This window comes from Varanus komodoensis, unplaced genomic scaffold (genome assembly GCF_004798865.1).
Source record: "Varanus komodoensis strain SLA01 unplaced genomic scaffold, ASM479886v1 scaffold67, whole genome shotgun sequence".
Taxonomy (NCBI): Eukaryota; Metazoa; Chordata; class Lepidosauria; order Squamata; family Varanidae; genus Varanus; species Varanus komodoensis.
Genome location: NW_025336308.1, coordinates 665188 through 689586, shown reverse-complemented (window position 1 = coordinate 689586; position 24399 = coordinate 665188). Strand labels below are relative to the sequence as shown.

General features: G+C 41.7%; 1 protein-coding gene across 4 annotated transcripts in view; it reads right to left on the bottom strand.

Moving 5' to 3' along the window:
• The window catches only part of PEAK1 (pseudopodium enriched atypical kinase 1), a 67096-nt gene that overhangs the window by 21047 nt on the left and 21650 nt on the right, over positions 1-24399 (bottom strand). For all 4 annotated transcript variants that reach the window (XR_006416630.1, XM_044450483.1, XM_044450485.1 and 1 more), the window contains exons 2-3: positions 24056-24219; positions 1956-5210 (exon numbers count right to left, since the gene is read on the bottom strand). Coding sequence is in view for 3 of the 4 variants with exons in the window: in XM_044450483.1 (XP_044306418.1) it covers positions 1956-5098 (3143 nt within the window). In the remaining variant the exon portion in view is untranslated. The remainder of the gene's footprint in view (positions 1-1955; positions 5211-24055; positions 24220-24399) is intronic.

The window sequence follows — 24399 nt, the reverse complement described above, 5'->3', positions numbered from 1 at the left end:
CAGCCAGATCCCTATTGCTCTAACAGAAATACTTATGCCTGAACCTATGGATGTTACTAGGGAGTGCTTCTATCAAGCCTATTCTCAAGTAATCACATACCAGATTGTGTCCCTAGGCTAACATCAAAAGCACGGCTGTCTGGGACTAAGCCCCACTGAACTTTGGTGTTGGTGTCGGTGTTGCTGTGTGCCATCAAGTTATCTGGAACTTGTGGCGGCCCTAGGAATGCCGCTAAACATGTCCTCTTCTTCACAGCCCTGTTCGTTTCTTGTAAAGCCAAGGCTGTGGTTTTCTTTATGGAGTCAGTCCATCTCATGTTTGATCTTGCTTTTCTTCTTTCGCCTTCAACATCCCCTAGCATGATTCTCTTCTCCAGGGAGTTTTGCTTTCTCATGATACACACCAAGTATGACAGCCTCAGTTTTGCCATTTTTGCTTCTAGGGGAAGTTCGGCCTTCGTTATTGAGCTTCAGAGTCTTGACTAAATGTGCATAAAATTGAGCTGACAGTTGCCCTGAAAGGAATGACCCATATCCACCCTCCTTAATCTGGGCAGTATCTGTGTCTCCCTTCAGGGGGTTCCCTCTCACACCTTATTAATAAGGAATTCCTCTATTTTGACAAAAGGACTCTGCTCTTTATACCAAAAAGGAGTAGTTTAAAGCTGTAGGAGTCTAGGTCAGGAAGTCCAAAAAGGACTATAGATGGAGTTGGGAGAAAGGAGCATCAGTTTGATTGTAATTTACTAACTCACTTTTTCACTACAGACCTCTAGTTTAGTTTATATATCCAGTTGAAAAGGGAAGCAAAACTGCATGGGAGCTAGAAGAGAGAAGCCCGTGTCATACAGTGCAAGTTCTTCAGCTGCAGATGTTTATTCCTTAAAATGACAGAGAGTTTGCAAGTGCCACGGGCACGATCAAATGACCTTTCCAGAGATGTCATAACCATAACTTTGAACTGCTCCAGCCTACTGTTATCACTTGCCACCACCTTTCCTAATCCACTGTAGGGTAAAAAATAAACAAACAAAATCTCAGTTTCCCCTGCTGATATGCCTTCAGGAAAACTGTCAATCTGATGTTTCATAATCCTATTTTATTTTATTTCTAGGCCATCGGTTTGATTTCTCAGCAAGCGCCGCAGCACTCACCGTTCTCAGACAAATGTCATGTTCCTTGATGGTTATCTTCATAGTTTTAGGCTTTCCAGCAAGTATTTAGAGTGAAGGTTTAAAATGTTTTCAATTTTCTATAATTTGTTACTTGGTCAAAAGAAGCCTAACACCATTTGATCTCCCGGATCAGATGAAATTAGGCTTCCTTTCAGGTACCAAACAATAGCCCAGTCTTTTTTCAGGTACCAGAAGATGCTGTTTTCCCCCCTAAACAAGTCAGGCCATGATTTTCCCGCTCGCTGTGCACACAGACAGCCGGGTTCAGAGGGGCTCTTGAGATAAATCCCCCCAGCATCTTATCCTCCTATCTGATAAGCATCCAGTAGGACATCCCACTTCGGTTCCTCACCTGCACCTGCACGCAGTCTAATCCTGGGCTCTGCGGTGAAAAGCCGTGTGCTGGGAGCCGAAGAACGAGCAGGCTGCTGCTTGCTTCACGGGAGGCATGCAATGGCACCAGCTCTGGAAATGCTCTGGTATGTTGCATGACACACAGCCTAGGAGCAGCCTGCCCGATGTGAGCCAAGAGGAGGCAGGCTTACGCTGCAGTTTTTGCTTTCCATGTACTGAAGGAGCAGGGCTATACCTTTAGGCGGTAAGCCGCTAGGGTGTATATACTGCAATTCTTCCAAAATCTACTGGATGCAGGTGTGAAAGCGCACAGCTTTAATAAATATACGGTGCCACTTTTAGCGGCATCTACATGTCTTATTTTGGGAGAAAGCAGGAAAGTGCCTGTAATATAGAATGCAAATAAATGAAGGCATTGTACTTTACCTGAGTGTTTCCTTTGGAGTTTGGAGTGATGAAAACTGGTCCTTCAGGGCTTCTGCTGACATATCTAGAGACTTCTCCTTCTCTCCTCTCTCCGCTGTCACAATTTCAACTGCTGGTTCCACCTCAGTCTTGGTTTCATCAGATCTTGCCTCCATCTTGGCTTGTTCACATTTAAACATAAAGACAATAGAAGGTTTCTCACTCGAATCCGTTTTTGATTCGCTGAACCAATTATGGCGCTGAACGGGAGGGGGCGGGAGCATATGAATTACAGTTCCATCGAGGCCCACCAGTTTCCCCTTCTCTCTCTCTCGATCGTCCTCATCCTCAGTCTTTCTGCGACGAAAAAAGCTCTTAAACGATATCCAGCGCTTGGGTTTTGCATCCACGGAACGTCTACCTTCTGAATGCATGACCGACTCGGCTTCCGTTGACCGGCTAGGACTCATAGGCTTGGTCCAATTGCTGAAGTGCCGTTGCAGCACTTTGCTCGCATGATACGGCGAAGACGTGGACCGGGGAGGCGGGAATGGGGGAGGCTGCTCAGTTTTGGGGCTTGCAGCATTCTGGGAAGTTGAGACTGGCTTTGCAGGCTGGACGACGGGTGACTTGGTTGGGATTTCCTTTGGCACCGTTTCCGTGGACTTGATCCCCTCAGCTTCAGGGTTAGACTGGGTTGTGAAGAGGGATTTGGGTCGCACTGGGGTGCTCTTACTCAGATCTGCATCAGGGGGGAGGGAATACAGTTCTTCAACACTGCAAGACTTCGGTCCAGTCTGATGGGCTTCTGGGGGAGACTGTGGAGGCTGGATGGAAGCGACAATCTGAGACAGTACCAAGCAGGCATTTTCCCGACTACCAGTAGAGATCTCCTGTGTATCTTCCACTTTGGCTGCAGACTCCTGAAGAGTCCTTTGTAATTTTGTTGGGGAGCTGTGGCCAGAACTTTTGGGTGAGGTCTGACCTTTACCAAGGCAGCTATTGAATTCCTGAACTTTCTGAGCCACTGAACCCAGTCTTCTCTCAGTGTTATTAGCTAACCCTTTCGTTTGGGAAAATTCAGATTTGTTAGCTAAGCTTTCAGATCCTGCGTTTTCTGTTTCTATTTCTTCATATGTGTGGCTGATGACGCTTGTGGTTTTATCTTTAACAGAGATATCTCCACTAGTTCCTAGAAAACTTTTGTAGATGGCCAAGTTGTCATATGCATTCGGATTTATGACAATAGGAACTTTGATTGCATTCTTAGAACTCCTAGCATAAGTTGGCTCATCATGAATAATAATTGGGAAGGGTGGCATGCCTGCATTGTTGTAACTATTGAATTTAATTTCAGACAAGTTAGGAGACTTAACAGGAATTGTTTTTGTAGAAATATTTGTTGATGTAGGTGAAGTAGGGGCAGATTTATGGACATTCTTCCTTACAGGAATAGAAGGTCCTGGCGTATTGGCAACTAGTTCCATCTTGGGGATCTTTTGTCGTGGGCTTGTACTGGAAGTCCAAACTTCTTGGTATCTGACTGCACTAGACTTTTTAAGGTTGGTATTTACTTGCCCAGAGGATACAGAATGAGGAGTCGCATTTGGATTTACAGTATCTGGTGAATTTGGGTTTGACAGGATACCTTTTGTATCTAAGCTTCTTGCTTGATTCTCTATACATTCATGGGTCATGACCGCGGATACATCCACTATGGTATATGGCTTGCACACAGGCTGTTCCATATTTACCACTCTATAAGGTCTTGCCTGTTCTTCCATGTGGATCAAATTGGGAACTGCAGCTTTGCCTGGGACGCCCGAAGGACTTTTACATTCTTGGTTATCACCTTGGACAGCAATCCTGCCATCCTTCTCTTCCAGCCTAAGGGCAAGCACTGCCTTATGAGTCTCCAAAGTTTTCATTGCATTTTGGGGACTTTTTTTGGCTGCTTTCAATGGCGGATCATCACAAGAACCCCGATATTCTTCCTCAACCAATTTTGTATCTTTAGGAGTGCTAGGAGACAATCCACCATTGCAGAGTCGTTGAGACGAACTGCTGGCTGTTCCAGAGCGAGACTCCTCCGTCAGAGATGAGTCAGGAGACATGGAATCGGAAGACATCATACTCTGTACGCTTTCTTGCCCATAGAGCATCACAGGGTCATCTCCGTAACCATTCAAAATTTCATCATAGCTATCATCATAATCTACTGCACAAAACCTTTGTAGAGATTTGTTCCTTAAAGGCACGGTGTTCCACTTTTTGTCAACACAAAACCGGACAGGTGAGAGAGTGTTAGCCCTAAAGTTAGCGAAGCGTGGTCGCCCCCTCATGCGGATCTCCATTGCTAATAGCTCCTCATCACTTTCGTCCCAGCTCTCGTGGTCTTCATGCATGCTGCCGAAGAGCAGATCATCCTCACTCTCATCTCCACTGGAGGATTCTGGGTAGCAGAAACGGCCTCCCTCGTTGCTTATCACATAAGGGCTTCCGCTCAGCACGACATGCTTATTTTGTGAATCTCTCATTCCATCCATCATGCAGCTCGGAGGAATCTTTCTTTCTAAAGACTTTTTGTAACGACTGTTTATTCTCCCCAAGAAAGCTTCCCTGGAATTAATTTCATTTCCTGTTAGAGAGGATGGGGCATCCAAGCCTGCAATTTCCTTTAAAACTTCCGTCAGTCCATTATTGTTACTTGGCGCTTTGCCGACTTCATCGCTATTCCCATAAGGTCTGTGAACATGGCTATAACCTTCATTTTCTTCTTCTTCGTTGTCGTCATCTTCATCGTTATTATTATTACTCAGTGGTTTTTTGTTCAGGATCGTCCTGTTTTGGTTCCATCCTGCAATAGCTGGCTTGTTTTCGCAAAGATCCTGTGAGGTGGCCTCCCCGCAGATGCCCTGTCCATCTACTGTCATCATGGTGGGTTTCACAGCTATCGTGGGTTTCTTTGCCACAGGTGGTCGAAAGTTCCCCGTATTCCTAGCACGTGGGTTGTTGTTGGAGGTTGCATTGATTTTCAGATTTGTATTTGAAACTGGAGATTTTTCAGTGGCTGGAGGCAACTGGTGTAGGTTTTTTGGTTTGAAGCAGTTTTTGCACTCACCGGGTTTCCATACATGTTCAGTGAAGGCATTGCAAGCAGACATTTTCTTAGGGCTAAGCACCAGATGTTCAGACGTTGTTCAGTGCATAGTAAAGTCATTCATCTGTTATCAATTTGCCTGTTTATCTCATCGGTATACTCACATACTGCTCATCCTATAAAAGAAAGAAGATAAAATGGATAAGAAACTACCCATCAGTGAGAGATCAATGTGTGCATTGCAACTTAGAACATACAACTTAGAACATTTTAATCTACTGAGTATCTGTTGATCCTGTTTACTTATTGTAACAAACACTATTTTCAGGTTAACCTACTTCACAAGGTTGTTGCATGGATAAAATGGATAGAGAGTGAACCCTGAATATCATTCTGAGGTGCTTGGAGGAATGGCAAGATAAAAACATGATAAATAACTAATTTGAAGCCATGCAACAGAAGGAATTCTCACTGTAAAGATGTTGCATAATTGTGGAAAACAATCTCTGGAAGAGAACAGGCTTGTGATGAAAGCAGGTTTCTCCGCAAGTACCCATTTGGTGTTGACATATAAATGTATCCTAGTTGCCCAGTGTAATTAGTAGCCCTCTATTAAGAAGTCTGCAAAGATTTTGCAGTTTTCCTATCAAGAATAAATTAGTAGTAGACTGTTGCAGCTGTTACATCATTTATATCTAATATAAGGTGCAAGACTAGGGGCCTAACATATTCAAAATGTCTGACACCCCCCCCCCACAGTACTATTTCTGATAATTGGCCTGCTTCTGTTAATCCCTCCATACCGTACAAACAGAATATCTTGTAGGAGGCAGTGGTGGGAGGATTTCTTTAAATGTAACTACGAAGAGTTCCATATGTCAAGCTTTTGTTTGAAGGACTCATGTGGTCTCAGTAATTTTCAGCCAGACAATTGCAATGGCCCATTTTTCAGTTGGTGATCACATGGTAAAAATTTCTAGGCCTATGTGGGAAACTGCTTGTATAAATGTTTCTCAAATGAAGCAAGCTCTAGGCAGTTGTTTCATGTGGTTACCCACACAGCAAGCTGCATGAATGCCTAGTCAATACAATATTTCAAAATTAACTGCAACCTATTTTGAAGTTACTAAACCCAAAGGGAAACAAACGTCAACTTGTACGCTTCTAGAATCCACCTCAAATTGTCTGAGAACCTAACATCTTTTTCCTTCTAATTAGTTTGAATGAATACAGATCTGAGCAGCAAAACATACTGTATAAAAGACATTGATTTAGGCAAAAGACTGTTCTGAGGTTGATTTAGTGGCTGCCTCCTCAGGCACAGCTATTATGCAATCAGCAAAACTCACTGTAGATTTACGACTACATTACTAAACATTCCACAAACTATAACAATATTTCCCCTAAAGAATAATGAGAGTTGCGTTTATCTCACTGTGGGATACTGTAAGTGGAGAACCTGGGGATCTGTCAATCTGCATAAACGCTACACCATGTCATGCATGGTGTGCCTGCTAAATTAAACAATTAAACAAGTGTCCCTGTTTAATTCTCACAGAAAAGAAGAGAGAACTCCCAAACACCAGATGGCGGTGTAGCACAATCAGAGAAATTTCTATTCCACTTGGCTCTGATATTTCACAGCATAGCACCTCACAATCTTCTCTAAGATAGTGCTAAAGCTTCCTCTTATGGGGTCTCCCGAATATAAGGGGCTGTTGTGAAAATGATGGCAATTCATGATGTGAGAGTACAGACTACACAGCCACACACTGTACTTCTTAAAAATAACACCTACAATTGTTTCCTCATATTAGGTAACATCAATGACTGAAGTGCTTAAGGTAACAATGGAAAGGATGAAAGAAACATGATTCTGACTATTTCCCAATTTCATGCAGGCAATATGCTAGTATCTGCAAGAAAGCTTCAAAGAAAAATGGTTTAAAATTCTGAGTTGCTTATACTACTTTCTCGGGTTTTATGAGAAAGCTCTTGCTCAGACATCCTTAGAAACACTATTTTCTGTTAATCCGATTATGGCAAAATGATGCCTTGCATTACACTCAAATTAAGGCAGAGTTTTAACAGCCTATGGCAGAGCACGCCTTTGCTCCATTACTTTTTCAGCTAAATATGATGCTGTTTAAGTTGCCCTAACTTTCATTTTTCTTGGCAGAAAGGTGGTATACAAATCTAATTAACCAAATAAAAATTAATACATTTCATTCAGTTCCAGCCTGCCCCAAGATATTGATACTCACAGCTTGTTTATTTCTTGGTGGCAGACTAACCTGAATGAGTTCAGAAGCAGGGAGCATCCAAAATTGGAATTAGTTTGGGTGCTCAATACTTCCTATAAGATTCCTTTTATTAGGTGCCCTACTTTCAAATAAAGTGCTAAAAGATTTTTTTTAAGAGCTTTGATTTTTATAGCAATAGTCAGATGAAATCCATATAAAGACTCAAATGAATTAAATAATCTGAAGTTTGTGTTAGAAAAAGAAAGAGAAATCGGTACTTGACATGCCAGTTTTGAACGTTTCCCTTTGATCATATATCTCGTTGCTAAAAGGGTAAAATAGTTACAGCAATAAATAACCCCAAGCAAGAGCAGAAAACAAGCTAATAGCAAACTAGAGGAAAATTTGGTTCTTTTGGGAATTCTCTTAAACTAGAGAATGTTCTCATATATCATCTTGAAAATGATCCATTGTAACACATTGTATTAAGACACAAATTATTAGGTAGACTGGAGGAAAAATTCAAATGAAATATTCTGCCATCAGATTATTAGATCTTCCAGATGTATTTGTGCAGATTTTTATTAACTTTAACCAAGTCTAACCATGTAGCCTTCTGAGGCAAGAGGGAGCTACAGCTTTGGATGCCAAGAGGTATGTGCCATTGCTAAGCTGGATCGACATTTTAATGTCTTCCTTTGACAATAAAGACATCAAAGCAAAAGACGGGAACAACATCTGCATTCTATCTGCAGGCATGCATGCATACACATACCCACACCCACCAGGCACTTGAAATCGCCACCTGCTTACACGCAACTTATGTTTGGTTCTCTTGCTATTATCAGTCTGTCTAATGAAAGAAATACATGCAGGATCCCTTTTCCTCTGTGCATTTAAAGGACTCTTTCTTTGTTCTGAATTTCAGGCTGGCAGGTTCCCTTCGGATGTGTGCTGGCTGAATCACAATGAAGACCTCCTACTTTATACCAACATAATCCAGTTAAAAGGAACTTAATTGTTGTGCACGATTCCCTGCAATTTCAACATTCTAAAAATGAATAGTCCCAGCAAGTACCAGATGGTGATATGCTCTAATTAATCAGGCCAACTCAATGAATGAGCCTATTAAAATGAATGCACCTATTAGACGTGTGTTTTCAAAGCATTCTGCTGCAAAATCTTCCCCTTAAACGAAGGCTTGATTCGTTTACCGAGCAGTGCAGGCACCTGCATGCTGGAGTCATTCGCCATGGCAATTCCATCAGCTCATCATCTGCTTTTATATCACTAGGCTCATCATGCCAAAGCACAACGTTGTTTTGTTTTGTTTTCCCCTTACACTGGGCATATCGGAAGTGCTTCCGTTCACCTGTTCAGGAGGAGCTTCCCAGGACCAGCCTACTCCAGGATGCTCTGCAGGCAGCCAACCCCAATTCTGACAGCTCTCTGCAGAACCAGCTAATCACCATTCACGGCAACAGGCGCTCTTGCAAGAGTGTGGCCTTCCATCAGCACGCCGGGCAGAAGGGAAACCAAACTATGCCTCAACGCGGTGCACGCAGAACATTATGAAATGATCAATTAAGATTGGCCCATTTGCATTCCGTAACAGCAAACACCACAGAGGGGGGCAAATAATAAAAAGACGCATCAATTTAAGCAGAACATCCTTCAGAAATCTTAATGTTTAATTTATACCTCATGCCTTTCATTATATGCCACATTTCAGCGCTATCAACACCTGCGTGTTACCCAGGGAAGCTTTGTGAAAACTGTTTTCTCTGCTTGCAGAAGCTGTTGAACTAAAAGGGTACTTGGTCTTCCCCAAATTGGATACATTTAGGCATTCTCCAAACGGCTTAAAATCCAAGAGAGTTAAGCTTAGATATTCCCAATATCTTTTAATGAAGAGAAAACGTCTGCATATATCACAAATCGGTCCAGAAACCTCTGACAGTAATAAGGATGGCATACAATTATGTATAAATGTATAATGTATAAAATTATGCCAGATGCTTTAAATTTCTATGACTAGGATAGTCAATACTTTGAATTTAAAATGTGTTATTTACACATACCATAAGTAACTAGCAAACATAAGACAGTTATATTGCCAAGGAAATCGGCATATAGTATATAAATCATGAAGAATCTCTGTTATATCTTTTGTTATAAAACAGAGTTTTAAAACATCCAATAAACTGGGAGTGAGAAAACCAGGTAATTATCATCAAAACAGTAAAAAAGAAAAGTGGAAGGTATACATCGCTAGTTTTGTTTTGTTTTTTTTTAAGATTCGAGGCAGAGAACATACTTTCTATTGATAATATTCTGGACTAAATCCTTGGCATCCACGGTTAAAAGACTGTGGGAAACTGTGGCAAAATTAGGACGGAGCAAATATTTCAGTATAAGGCAACGCTGCATATTTAAGAGCATCTCTTCTTGCAAGAGAAAGAAAGGAGAGAGACAGAGGAGCAAAGGTCCCCACCCCCTGAGAGCAGAGCTTAAGGCAGTTTGAAAGGCTTGTTGCAAACCTTGTTTACACTTATCCCCCTTTGCCTCAGATACACAAGTTGCAGGTTTCTGCGCAGTTCTAAAAAACCTGCAAAACCTGTTTGAACAAAAGGTATAATTAGGTGAGATGTATCCAGACACGGGGACGGATACCTCTCTCAAACAACTTTTATTTATCTTTTTTAAAATAACTTTAGGGTGCCTTTCAGAGAAGGAGCTCTTGCAAGGTGGTTTACAACAATACGGATAAAATGTCAAACCATCCAATAATAAAGAGCAGCAGCAAAAACACTTTCAGCTCTGAAGAGCCATTCCAGAAAAGCAGCTCTACTGCTGTTGCAAGAGCACTCACTCGACAGGTTTTGTGGCAGATTTAAGCCTACCCTGCTGTCTCAAGCGTATTTTCTTCAATTCTACATTTCAATACATGGAAAAGGCAATACCTAACTTTATTTCCTGATTATCTATTTCTAGTCACACGGCAATCCTAACAAGAATCCCTCTAAATTTCCCCAGGCGACTGACCATATGCAAATACCATTCTGCGTGCTATCATCCTTAAAGAAGAGAGGTAGAAAATCTGCAGAGGATACCTTAGAAATTTAAGATATGTAGAGGACGCCACACTCCTGGCAGAAAGCGGCAATGCAATGGTTCCTGATGAAGGTGAAAGAAAAAAGCACAAAACTGCATCTGAACATGACGAAAACAAAAATCATCACTACAGAAGAATGACAGAACTTTACTGTTAACAATGAAGAAATTGAAATTGTGAAATGTTTTGCATACCTCGGCTTAGTCATACCAAGAAATTGGTGTTGAGATTGCAGCCAAGAAATTAGAAAATGATTGAGGCTGGAAGGGCGGCAAAGAAGGGCGTAGGAAAGATAATCAAGTCTAAGAATGTTCCAGTGGAGCCCAAGGCCAAGGGTGTCCTCACTGTTGTGTTCTCAGTCACTACCTAAAGGCGCGAAAGCTGCACTGTGGAGAAAGCTGGCTCTGGAGAAGAGCTTCACAAATACTTTGGACCCACAGAAAGGCAAATAAGTAGGACCTAGTCAAATCAAGGCAAAAATTCCCTGGAAGCAAAAATGACAAAATTGATGCTGTTCTACTTCAGGTATATAATGACAAGACTCACCGGAGGAGACAACAGAGCCAGGAAAAGTCGAAGGCAGAAGAAAAAAGACCAAATGTGAGATGGATAAAGGAAGTCACGGTCTTGAGTTTACAAGGGCTGAGCAGGGTTGTTTAGCAAACGGCATTTTGGTGGGTCACCACGCACTGAAGATGACTTGATGGTATGTGACCATCACGACAAAGGATGGGTGTGGATTTGTGGGCACAAGCTGAGGAACTTGGGCAGGTGGGTGTTGGGTAACTGCTTGCTCACTGTGTGAAGTAGATGGACCTCTGGGCTGAACTAGCACAGTTACTCATATGCTCGTAAGCAAAACAACAACTAATCACAGCTTTAGTTTCAGTTCTCCTTCAGTTTGTTACTGAAGAATGTTAGCATCAGAGGCCAAATACAGCATGGTTGTGATGCAAACAGAAGTTAGTTACACTGCACAACTACACCGTGTACAGGAAAGGCCGTCAAACCTTATTTTCCAGTTCCAGGGTTTTCAATGCTTGCTTTAGAAGAGTAAATTACTTTATATCCTATATTTAGCCAATGCAACATGATCGATTGCAGTATAACAGCCCAGACAACAAGGGATAAATGCAAACATATCTGGTGTGGAAAATTTTCCATGGAAAAATATAGCAATGGAAAAATTTGCACCCTATGTTACTGCCTGTTTACATAAATGCTGAGAGCTTCAGCTGTTGGGTGGTATAGAAATTAAAGGAGGAAAGAAAGAACTTAACAGAGGATAAGTACAACTAGAACATTTCAGAGTTGGAAGAATCTTAAGAACATCTGCAAATGCAAACAAGTACAAGAAAAACATATTAATTTTGGACCCCCCCCCCAAAACAAAATCTTTATAAAATCTGGAAAAAGATTTTGATGTGTACGATGCAATTCAAAACATAATGCAGCACATCATTTGAAAGGCAGTGTAACAGAAGTCTCGTGTCTCCTTAATTTCTGTACTTGCCTTTGTTCAAAGTTTAGGTTTTTGAAGGATAAAAACTGGTTCTTTGGCTTTGAAACAGAACATGTTACTGTCACATGAATTTCAGGAATGCCAAGCCAGAACTGCGTACCTCCCCCACCACAGCATGTGAAGAGGGAAAGGGAAATGTATTGCTATTAAGGATGCTGCCACCATGAGACTTAGATGTTTCTCAGTAAGGCGCTGGCGGAAGCTGGTTGCCAGCAGCTGGTTGCACTACCACTAAGCTATGGCACACGAGATTACTTCAAAAAAACACTATCTGTGACATGCCGGGTATACTACGTACGCTCCCTGATATTAAGGACGGACATTTCCAATGCTGTACATACAGAAGTACCTCCTCAATGAGAAGTGATAACATTCTCCTGTGCAGGTATTCTCTGATTCCAGTATTATACAGTATAATAAACTGGAAGCAGGAGAACCCAGATTACCACTGGCTATATGAACAGTGGAATTCTATGGAATCTATTCATGGGGAAAAGTTCCGAAAATCTATGAAAGCTATTTTTTTAAAAAGCATTTTCCACTGGAGAGATCTCTTCAAATCACTGAGCTGTTTGATCTCAACATAAGCGGATCTACCTGGTTTGCCCAAGCTTGTACAAATCCAGTTATGTTTAAAGAGATGGAGCATGATAGAAACAATTCCACCACTTCATACAAACTCCGATTAGCCAACACTGCAAGATCCCAAAAGGCAGTGAAACAGAAGATCTTGTTATTTCTAACAGGGGAAATATATTTTGCTGAAAATCTCCATACTGAAGATGTGCAAAGGGAGCGAATGGGCTGACGCAACAAATCTAACACAACAAATCACAGTTCAGTAAAAGAACTGCTGCTAATACCAGACCTGATTTGTATTCCAAACAGAACAATGTCAGTGACTTTTCTTTTTCTTTTGACAGAGCAATTTACAGTATTTGCATAACAATTCATTTTTATTTTGGGGTTTGAAGAAAATATTATTTTTCTTATGAATAATCACAGATTGATTTACTTTTATAGCCTAACCACCTCACTTTGTTTTAGCAGCCTTGAATGATGAGAAACAGTATTTTCATGCCAGTTACACAGATATATTAAAGTGCTGTAATAGCTGAGGGAATAGAGACAAAACAAACTGAAAAGCAACTTAAAATAATGATTAATCACACACTTCTATAGGAAAGAGGAAAAGCGCTGCTCTAATGGATTCTTATGAATAAAAATTTAAAACTAGATAGTGTACATCTACAGTAACAGAAATACAGAGAAAAAGAAGCTAGCTTTTACTTGCTATCACCTGTCAGGATGAAAGCAAGAAATCCTCACCTGGTTCCTCCATGTAGGGGAAAAACGGAAAGGACTCTCCACGGAACACAACAATATTCTCTCATCCTGGTTAGGAGAACTGACACTTCACTCTGTGCAGAGAGCCATTGCAGCTGACCTTTGCACACTTTTAACAGTGGCCTGAGTAAATGCCAGGAAACCAGAGTATTTTCTCAAAATGTCAGACTCTTAGGGATGCCTCTAATGCTTATACTTTAGGCAGACCAGTTCAGCCTTGCTTCAAAGGCTGTTTTGAACACGGATCCAAATAACCTATCTTTCTGAATTCTTCGGAGGAAGCCCACCCTTAACCAAATGCTGAGACAGCGAACAGCTGCTTTAAGTTTCCTCAATCACAGACAGTGTGCTTGAGTCAACACAACAAGCTGAATTGAAGATGCTTCGACTTGTGGGCCCCAAAACAGCCTAATTCCCCCACTCCTTTTCTTCAAGCTCTGTGCAGGCAGGCTACCTCCATGGTTCGTTCTGGAGCTAACATCGGTACGGAGTCCTCAGGTACTAAGATGATGATAGCGGTGTCACAGCAAGGGCAGAGAAGTATAAGAAAAAGCAAGTGACAGATAAGGCAAAACCTATTTAAAGATATTCAACGCCTGGCATTAAGAAAGGCGCTCATCAGCTATCTTGCCATTCGGTTTTGGTTTTATCTCTGCCTACTGCCAACTCGGCGACTGCAGGTGGCGCAGTGGTCTAAACCGCTGTGCTGCTGGGCAGGTTGATCGAAAGGTCACCGGTTCGAATTTGCACAGTGGGGTGAGCTCCCGTTGCTCCGTCCCAGCTCCTGCCAACCTTGCAGTTCGAAAGCATGCAAATGCAGGCAGATGAAAAGGTGCCACTTCGGTGGGCAGGTCACAGCGTCCCGTGCACCTCGGTGTCTAGCCATGCCGGCCACGTGGCCACGGAGACCGTCTGCGGACAAGCGCTGGCTCCCTCGGCCAGGAAACGGAGATGAGCAGCGCCCCCGAGAGTCAGGCATGACTGGACTTCACGTCAAGGGGAACCTCTACCTTTACTGCCAACTCAGCTTGTGCTCACCACTGCTCTGTGCCCCCTTCCCAGACAAATTTTGTCCGAGCAAAACAGAGCCCTCAGCATAATGAAGTTTGCCTACTCTCAGTACAGAGTGAGCACACACACTTCAAGTTGTTACATTATTGATTGATTGATTGATTATTTATTTATTTAAAGTTTTTATATGCTGTCCCCATTGCTACATTCCTATTGCAGGATTGATTTGCATCCTGCCTTTTTCCTACAAAGGTCTCAAGGCAGCTTACATCTCCTCCTCCATCTTATCCCCACAACAACAACCCTGTGAGGTAGGTTGGGCCGAGAGTCTGTGACTGGCCCAAAGTCACCCAGTTGGCTCCTTGGCTGAGCGGGGACTCGAACCCGGATCCTCTGAGTCCCAGTCCCGTGCTCTAACCACTGCACCACACTGGCTCTCAAGATTAAGATTCAACTGAAAATTAGAAGTTTGCTTTTCAAAGAAATCCTTTGCTTTCATGCACCCACTGTAGATTCCTACCAATACTATTTCTCTCTACATTTAAAAAAAATCAGTAATGAAATGTTCAGGTGCATTTTTAAAATGTTGAAATCAATAGAATGGTACCTCTCCTGGGCAGAAGCCAAAAAGAAAGAAGAATATATGAGAGAGATTGAAAGAGACAAGAACTGATGCTACATGTACAAAATAATTACACTAGTACTAGATCAATGAGAACATTACGTCAGACAAGGGAAAAATGAATTTGATTTCAGTGGCGAGAACAAGAGTCAACTTGTTTAAAATACGACAGGATATCTTTAAGTAGTTAGTCCTATAAACTACTGCTATCAAAATTCTGAAAAGACCCTTAATTGGGGCAGAATACTTGACACAGCAACAGTGTTCAGTTATACAATCACCTGCATTTCTTCTTACTTGGATGCTACTACTGGTATAGTTTTGGGTGCGAGGTGTCAAGTGTATTATCTGAAATCAATTTCAATTTAAAAATCAAGCAGTTGAAATCGATTTTAGCTGATTGCATCAGACTATATAGACAAGGTTCATGCTACAATTTGCATTCGCTTTCATCATCTTACTAAAGTTTGCCATTATGAGCATCAACACCTCCTTGGTCAAAGGGCAGGATGCCCCTTTCTTTGCAAGAGGCAATAATTTGTTCTCTGCTTAAAAAAAAAAAAAAAAAAAAAAACAAAAAACTCATTCATGGATATGGCGAGTTAAATACTTAATACTGTAGTCAGGCATTGTAGGATATGCTGGCTGACTCTGTATCAAAATTTAAGTCTGTTTCAGAACGAAGTGTTATGAGAGTCCTAAATGACAATCTGCATATACAAGGCAGTTAATGAGCAAGTGACACAGTTAATCCCTCATGAATTTCCCTGGCATTGCCTGGAGGAAATGAGCATTGAAATTCTGCACTGGGGTAGTTCTGATCATATTTAATGGCTCTGTGACAGAGATTAGCACTGGATGGCATCTACTTGGGGCCCTACAAGTTAACCTGAGTCTAACTTTGACCCTGAACGCCAACACTTTTCCATTTCTACATGTAGCTTAAATGAAGACGCTGCCTAAAGCAGAGAATATGGGCCTCAAGTTAGAGCCTTGGAAGGGGGGGACCCAATCAGTGCGGCGATCGGTAGAGGGAGATATGGCATGAGGAGGCGGGCTGGCCAGATAGAGAGACACATGGCCCAGTCAGCTAATGGCGAAGCCATACCCCAGCCCACCTTCCACCCAGAAGTTTGATGGCTGCTCTGATCCAGGGCTTAGATTTCACTGTTACTGTTGGTCAGTCAGGTGAGATATGCAATATGGTGCTGTCCCATTTCATTGGGTGAGTTTCAGTTGGGAGAAGTCAAGGACCTCTTAAGGAACGCGAGGTGCTTGGAGGAGTTTGTACAAACTCTTCTGGAATGGATCCTTGGCCCTTGCGGCTTATTAAACCAGAGAGGAAGGGAACAGTCATCTGGGCAGGGGAGGTGATTCATGCCCCCTTGTGGGATGGGGTGCTCCAGAGCTACTCAAAAGCAGCATCAGTGATGCTCAGACCTTCAGGAGAATGGCTGTCTGTCTCGATGGGGTTACACCACCCTTGAAGGAATTGGGTAGAGATGGCTGGGAGTTTCTGGACCCAGTGTTGCTTCCTCGATTCTCATGTGGCAGCAACAACCAGCAGTATTTTACCAGTTTATCTTAGCGAGCCATCTATACCCTCTCACTGGCAACAGGAAATCAGCAACCGTAACAATGTGCTCATCACAGACACTTATTTATTTATTTATTTAGAACATTTCTATGCCGCCCCAGTCGCCGAAGCCTCGGGGCGGCTCACAACATGAATCAATTAACAATATAAAATAAGTTCACAATATAAAATAAGTCGCCCTGGCCAAAGAATAAAATAAATAAATACTATTAACAGTTAAAATGACGTTTGAATAAAAAGGCCTTCGCCTGGCACCGAAAAACAAATAACGATGGCGCCAGGCGGACCTCTCTGGGGAGCACATTCCATAGATTGGGCGCCACTGCAGAGAAGGCCCTCCTCCTTGTGCTCACCCTCCTAACTTGCCTCTGAAGATGAGTTCAAAGCTGAAGCTAGCTCAGCACATGGAAACCTGTTTCTTAGCAGGGTGGGCCAAAGAGAACATGCTATTTCCCAATCTGCCTAGCTGCTTGTCTGCTGTCGGGCCTGAATCACTGCATGGCAGAGTTGTGCTGGACTGTTTCTCCCATTGCTCAAGAGGCCTGGCTCTGGGTTCCTTCTCTGTAACATCCCATGGAGTCTGGACAGGCATTCTTTCTGTGAGAAAAATGCGGCTGAATCCTGTTCTTGACCGTTCCAGGAGAAAGCGCTCCACAATCTGGCCCACCACATTTTCTTCCTTCATTTCCTGCCTAGGCTGTTTGCCCTGCATTCCTGTTAACCTATAGGTTTTCTGTTCCCATGGCCAACTCATTTTTCTTATGATCAGAACTTCCCCTCCCGCTTCACTACTCTTTTCTGTTGGCCTATTGTTCCCCTCCCAGAACCCAATATTCACTTGGGGTGCTTTAACCGGAGGCATGCTGTATATAAGCTATTAAGCATTTCATCACTGGAAGAAAGGAGTCAATATGACTTCTAATTTACAACACTGCCAGAAAACAGCGCGCACACACACACACACTACAGACTGGGGTTTTTTTTTGCTCTGAATGTGTCTGTCTAGTTTCCATAGCAACCAGATACACACAATTTTTGTCCTTAACACAATATTTACGGCTTCCGTTTATATATTTCTTTTAAATTGCTCGTCATTGAGTTGGGAATGAGGATTGTGCCTTTGCCAGCCTTGAATATCGATCAGCAGTTGCCTTCATTAGTCTCACCGGAAATGAAGTCTGATTTTTTAAAACCTCCTTCCAAGGAGGATTATTTCCCCATCCACACTAAACTGTGTTGCCCGGGGCGGGGGGTGGGGGATAACAAAAGATGTATATAATGCTCTCTAATGAGCACAGTTCTCAAATGCAAAACTACAAGAGAGAGTAAATGTTATAGAAGCATAAAGAATTAGATTAATACATTGGTTAACAGAACAAATCTCTCCACCATTACATGAATGCCTCTCTTTCAGACACAATGCCGAAGCATAATATGGCACCAGAAGAACTAGCTTAGTTTCCCCACTGCCTGCTTTGTAAATGGCTGGCACGAGTATTAACAACATGGCCTTGTCCTTAATCGAAGAGGCACAGAGAGCACCATTTTTGCCGAACGTCATCTTTCAATGGGCCAGTGCCTGCTGATACAGTGCTATGCAAGTTTTTTGTTTACATCAGAGATGAACGAAATCTGGAGTTTGGGAACCCACCTCACCACATGGAGTGCCAACTGGGGTTACACCATTCCTGGGGGTGCGACTGTAGTTACAAAAACGTCGTACGCTCCCCATGAGCCCTGTTTTCTTGGTTTCACTGGTTTTGTGTTTGTGTTTAGCTGTTGCAACAAATTTGTTGGAAGGCAGGTCCAAGTACAGCCAGAATGCACAGCTCATAGCAAAATAACAACCACAAGACCCAAACCCATGCAGTTGGATATTCAGAACTACTTCCAGACTGATTCTAAGAATAGCTTTAACTGGACCCAATGACTAATCAAAAACTTTGTCACAGGTTCCATCTCCCATGTTCTCCTCATCACTCATAATTTTAAGGAAAGCTCTCCTTTTGGCTTTAGCCCATTCTCTTCAGCCCATTCTCTTTTCATCTATAATATGTGATTAATACATATTAATACAAATGATTCAGTACATCTGAGTAGTGCTACAAAGAGGCAAGTTATCATGTCAGGCAAAGACAATCTTCAAGTAATTATCATTTTCCCCTTTCTTTGCTTTTTTTGAAAAATCTATATTATTATGACTGAATATAAATTTAGAAGTTGTACAGCTCATTTAGCTTTCAACCAGTGAGTCAAGCGGAAAAAATGTGTTCACACCAAATTATTCCTTCCCATGCAACACCCTCCGGTTGTTCTCAAGAGAAAAAAATAACATTTACCTAAATAGCAGCTTTCTGCATTTCCTTTTCAAATTATGCACTGATTTTTCAGCTGAGAAAGTTCTGCCCAAAAGGTTAGATCCTGACCCTTCTCAAATCTTGAAGGAACTCCTCTGCTGCAGGAGCATCTAATACTTAAGCCAGAACTAACAACTATTTTCACATGAAACTCTTACTCAGCAAAGAGAATCTCCTGAAATAGCTTCCCTTGTCATATTGTGATATTAACTTTTAGTAGAATCTATCTGAATATGAACGCCCATCAACAGGAAAAACACTTCTTTCAACCGATGAACTATAGATGGATTAAATGACCAACTGTCGCTTTTACAAGCACAATGCGATCTTTATCACAGTCGTTCACAATCATTCTCTGTGCTTTGACTTGCATAAAAATATGACGATCTTTTGTGGTTGGAGAACTGTCAGTGTGCCAACCATGTTGGGATTCATGTAAATAACCCAAAACGTTCCATATAACTTTCCATTCCCATATATACAGTATAGGAATTCACAGGACCATAAGAAGCTGCCTTATTTTGATCTGGTTCACAAGGTATGACAATCTAGAATAGGGTTGATCTGCCCACAGGAGCTTTTTTTATCAAGTTGTGCTTGTCAATGGTGTCCTGCCATGCAAAGCCAAAGGTCAAGGGTTGTTTGAGAGATAAGCAATCTCTGAGTAACCCTAAAAGAAGCCAGGGGTCCATTTAGCTCAGTATTGTTAACAACACGAGTGAAGAACATCAGGTCCAAAGCCCAACCCCAGAACTCCCCGGAGCTGAGGCACCACCTAACTTGAGACCTCCCCAGGTGGGAAACTGAATTCAGACATCCTGGGTTGCCCAGATAGCAATGGCACCAACCTCTTTCCCCCAGCAACCAGATGTTGGGGCAGCGGGGCCGGGGGGGGTGCTGTTTCCTAGGTTCTCCAGTGTTTCCCCCTTCCAGGAATGTCTCTCTTAAGTTTTAATGACTGGCAAAGGGCTTGAAGCTTTAACATACTGGCATTTTTGGCTGCACCGCTTCAGCCTGCAGCCCTGCCCTCTGTAACTTTGGTCCCACTGGAATGCAGCCTCCAAGAGCTTCTCTGAAACGGAATTCGGCCTTCAAGGCGGAAAGGCGTTCCATGCCTCTGATGACTACACACCGGCGGCAGCAGCTCGGGATTTCACACAGTGGCGTTTCTCAGCCCTAACTGAAAATCCCAGGGAATGAGCCTCGGAGTTTTCCTGGGAGATGAGAGATCTAATGCTTCATTTTCCAATTATGCTATCAAAAGAAACTGGTGCGAAAAGAGCCCCTCCCGTCAGAGTTAATAGCAGCATAGAGTCTAAGGCAAATTTTTGTCCAGCTCATAGCAGGGAAGGGTTAAAACCACTGCAGGCTGTCCCAAAGAAAATCCTTTGCCCCCTTTATTATTAAACACACATGGGGGGTAGTATCTATCTGTCTATCTGTCTATCTGTCTGTCTATCTATCTATCTATCTATCTTATCTATCTATCTATGCATTTAGCATCACAGTTAGTGATCCTTGAGATTTATATATTAAAAAAAGAAAGTAAAAATATATTGGCAGATGGGTTACTGTAACGGGAATGTAATTCACTCTAATGCCAAAAATAGTTTTTAAGATGTAAATCCTCTTGAAAAGTCAAAACATGCCCCACTGTTGATTTATAGTCACAAGCCTAGGGAAAGGAGATTTGGCTGGGGACAAACAAATACATTCTGAAAAAGAAATATTTAATTATATTTATGATGCGGAACTGTATTCTGATAGGACTGAGCTGTTCATTACTCACATTACCACCTCCATTCTCCTTTATTCTTACTATTAGGCATTGTTATACTATTTCCTTCACCTTCAAACACGTAAGCTGACCATTTCTCCCTCCCCGCACTGACATTAATAGAACATGCAACCTTTTGCCACTAAATTATTTTTTGGCCTGAGCTTCTTGGTTCTCCTGATTTTTTTTAGCTCACCTTTGACTATTTTACTTATTTTGCCAGATCTATATATCATAGGTATAAAAACTTTCACACGCCTACAGTCTCTTGGGTCAGCATCTCAGTTATTCTCTTCTCTATCCAGGACACGTCTCTCTTTGCCTTGCAATAGCTTTGCCTAGAAGTGTACATCTGCTCCCGAGCTGTACGTGTCTTCCCTTCCTGGTCCTTATCTTTCGGACACCCGGGTTCATACGACACCCATCTGATCTTGCTGATGCTATTACTGGCTCCAGCTCAACGAAAACAGGAAATTGGGTTCGTAGGCTGATGAGTTAACATATCTGCCCTGTGCAATGTCCTAAATTGTGCTTGCTTTGCACCCACACTTCTCCACACAGATCCCATCTGGATTTGGGTCTTTCATCCCAAATCCAGATGGGGAGGATGGAGCACTTGGGACCAAAAAAATGTCCCATATATCCTCTTCCTACATTTTTTATGAAGCATGGGAACATTAGGGGGATATGTAGGGAGAACAGCTTCTCATTTTTAAGGATCTAAATCATGGTATCTCCAGTTATTGATCACTTACAGCAGAGACTGGTGCTGCTTTTCAACTATAATAGACTCCTAACAGGCAAGAAATTCATGTTTAACTGCTAACAACACTTTAAACAATCCACCCATGGTATTTCAGGATAGTAAAATGCATGGGTCTATGAATTCTGCTAGGCCTGTTGCTACTGCTGCTTGGGAATGCTATTAAGAACAACCATTAATACATATGTTAATACTTCTGTTAATACGTATGTTTTGCATGGAAAATATCATTCACGTGGAACAAAGGACAGGGGAAACCAAGATGTCTCCTTCATATACTGGTCCTGCAAAACTATTCACTAGGAATTGTCAACTGTAGTATACCAGTTTCAGTAGCAAATAAGTATGAAGTAAAAGGAAAGCGTCCACAACTATGGATTTTTAATCATTCACTTCACAGGAATTTGAAAAATCAAAATCTTGTACAATAAGAAGTTCATTGCTAGCACACAGTCCTATTAAGAAAATGATATAATGCCATGGGTTTTTTTTTTTTAAAATGCCATGCTCATGATAACAGAGGAGATTTTAGCTGCCTCTGAATAATTTATGCAGGGCGATAATGAACAAACCCGTATGCAGCATACATTCAAAAATTCTTTTAAGCCTGCGCTCTCAAACAGTGCAATGAGACATAGCATGTTAATACAAAGCATTGTTATGTATTATTTATCATAGCATTTTGATGGCCCATTGCTGGTATTTCCATCTTAATAACCCATGTTTATATTACAATTATGCACAGAAGTCTGTAGACAAAGAAGCAAGTTAACAGTATTGTATATCAAAGAGATGTTAGTACAGAAGGCAGCAGTATACCTAGCGACCCTACCTTTTATGGGATCTGATATCAAATTATCAAGAAATCATCTATTTTTCATCTACTACAACTATGAAATGCCCTTTTCAACTAGGTTTCCACACACAACGTTTCAAAGAAAGTCGAGTCTTGGAGAGCAGGAAGAGGAGGAGGAAAAGCTATTAGCGTGTTGCTGTTGGTATACACTGTGGCCAGAACTAGGGAAGTTGTGGCAAACTTCTGGCTACTTCTCTCTCCCTTATAATGCCCAGTGATGCAGAATGAGTGGCCATGACAGCGTTGCTTTGAGTCTGAGTGTCGTTCTGCTCCACTCCACTCGCCAGACACTTTTGGGGTGGCAAAACTATTTTTCTTTCTTTCTTTCTTTATTAAAACATTTTTATGCCGCCCCATTCACCGAAGCCTCAGGGCAGCTTACAACAATATTTATTTATTTATTTTCCCGATTTATATCCTGCCTTTTTCCTACAAAGGGCTCAAGGCAGCTTACCGCCTCTATCTTATCCCCATAACAACAACCCTGTGAGGTAGGTTGGGCTGAGCATCTGTGACTGGCCCAAAGTCACCCAGTGGGCTCCATGGCTGAGCGGGGACTCGAACCCAGATCGCCTGAGTCCCAGTCCCGTGCTCTAACCACTGCGCCACCCTGGCTCTCAAAGCTAGATATTATCCAGGCCAGGGCAGTGCAGGGAGAAAGCAAATGAGGATGCTGCTTCTTCCTCCAACCACTGAAAAGCTTAGCTTCATTTTTTTGTGATAAAGTGTGGTACTAACCAAAGCTGACTGAGGGAATCTGAACTCAGAAAATGTATGGATAGTTATTGGGTTAAATGTGGTTGCTAGCACAGGAAAAAGGAGGAATTCCTTGAACTTTGAGATTTCCATAGTGAAGGTATTGCAACTGGAAAAAAACCCCTGTTCGATACTCTCCCATATCTTGCTTTAGTAAGAGAAAGGCTGCAAAGGCACAAAGAACTTGACTAGCTAGAGAGAAATATCTGGTTCACTTAAGAAAGAAGATGAAGTATTGTGTTTTCAATACTCAGTATTTGGTAGATGTTAGTGAAGTATATACATGTCCCTTAATGCAAGGAAGTAGCAAAATGAATAGGCATTCTGGGATGAGTGAAAATCTAAATAAGGGAGGAGCCGGACATGGAAAAATGACTGTTCCCAGGGAGAAAAGGAGGGAGGAGGAATACAGGAGAAAAAGGCAATTTAGTCCGAGGGACATTTATTTTTAGCTGCTCTTGCTAGAAAACAAGCAGGAACAGGCCAGGATTCCAGATTCAAACACAGCAGGACAAACTAGGGGTAGAAGAAGAGAAGACAAGCCAGGATTTAGAAATCCAGTTCAAATAATGGTTTCAGACTGAGCCTTGATGCCAAAAAGTAAATGCTAGTTTGTTGCGATTTGGATATTCAAACAAAATATAACTACACTAAACAAATCCCGGTATAGCTATGTGTGACTCTATCCATTACCTTTTTCAAGAAGCATATATTTATGTTATTTGCTTCTCTACAGTAGTATTTTATATTATCAGGGTAATGTTTACATTATATAAAGAAATAAAAGTGCATAATGGCAAGCATCGATATAGCATACAGAAGTCTTCACTTTTTCAGAAAATAATTTTCAACAGAGAATCAAAATTGCTCCTTTCAATGGAAATGATGTAAACCTTTCAAAAGAAAGTTAAATGAAATGTTTAGATATACAGAGACTAAACTATATGTTTTATGATGTGATTCCTTGGTTATTTCATGAAGGTATGACAAATGTAAGCTACATCAGCAGTACAATATCCCATACAGCTAAATATAGAGATGTTAAATAACCATACCTGTACATAAAGCTGTGTGTAATGAATTTGTGTAATACTGAGTTCATTAACATTGTTCTTGAAAGAAATTGCTGTCGGCTGGTCTCTTTGATGAGCTTCAGAATCACCATGAACTGTCAAGTGCGGTTTCCTTCCATATTTGTGAGGAGCCAGAGACTGTTTTCCTGCAGAGAAAGAAAAGGGAACATTTAACAGATGTGCTATCAACATGCTGTAGTTTCTCCTGTCATTTACTTGAACAAGTTCAATATCATCCCTTAAAGAAATCATTGCCCTTAATTATTTTTAGGTTAAATGATACAAAGATGTAAATTTGAAACTGAGGACTCGATTTGTCTTCATGT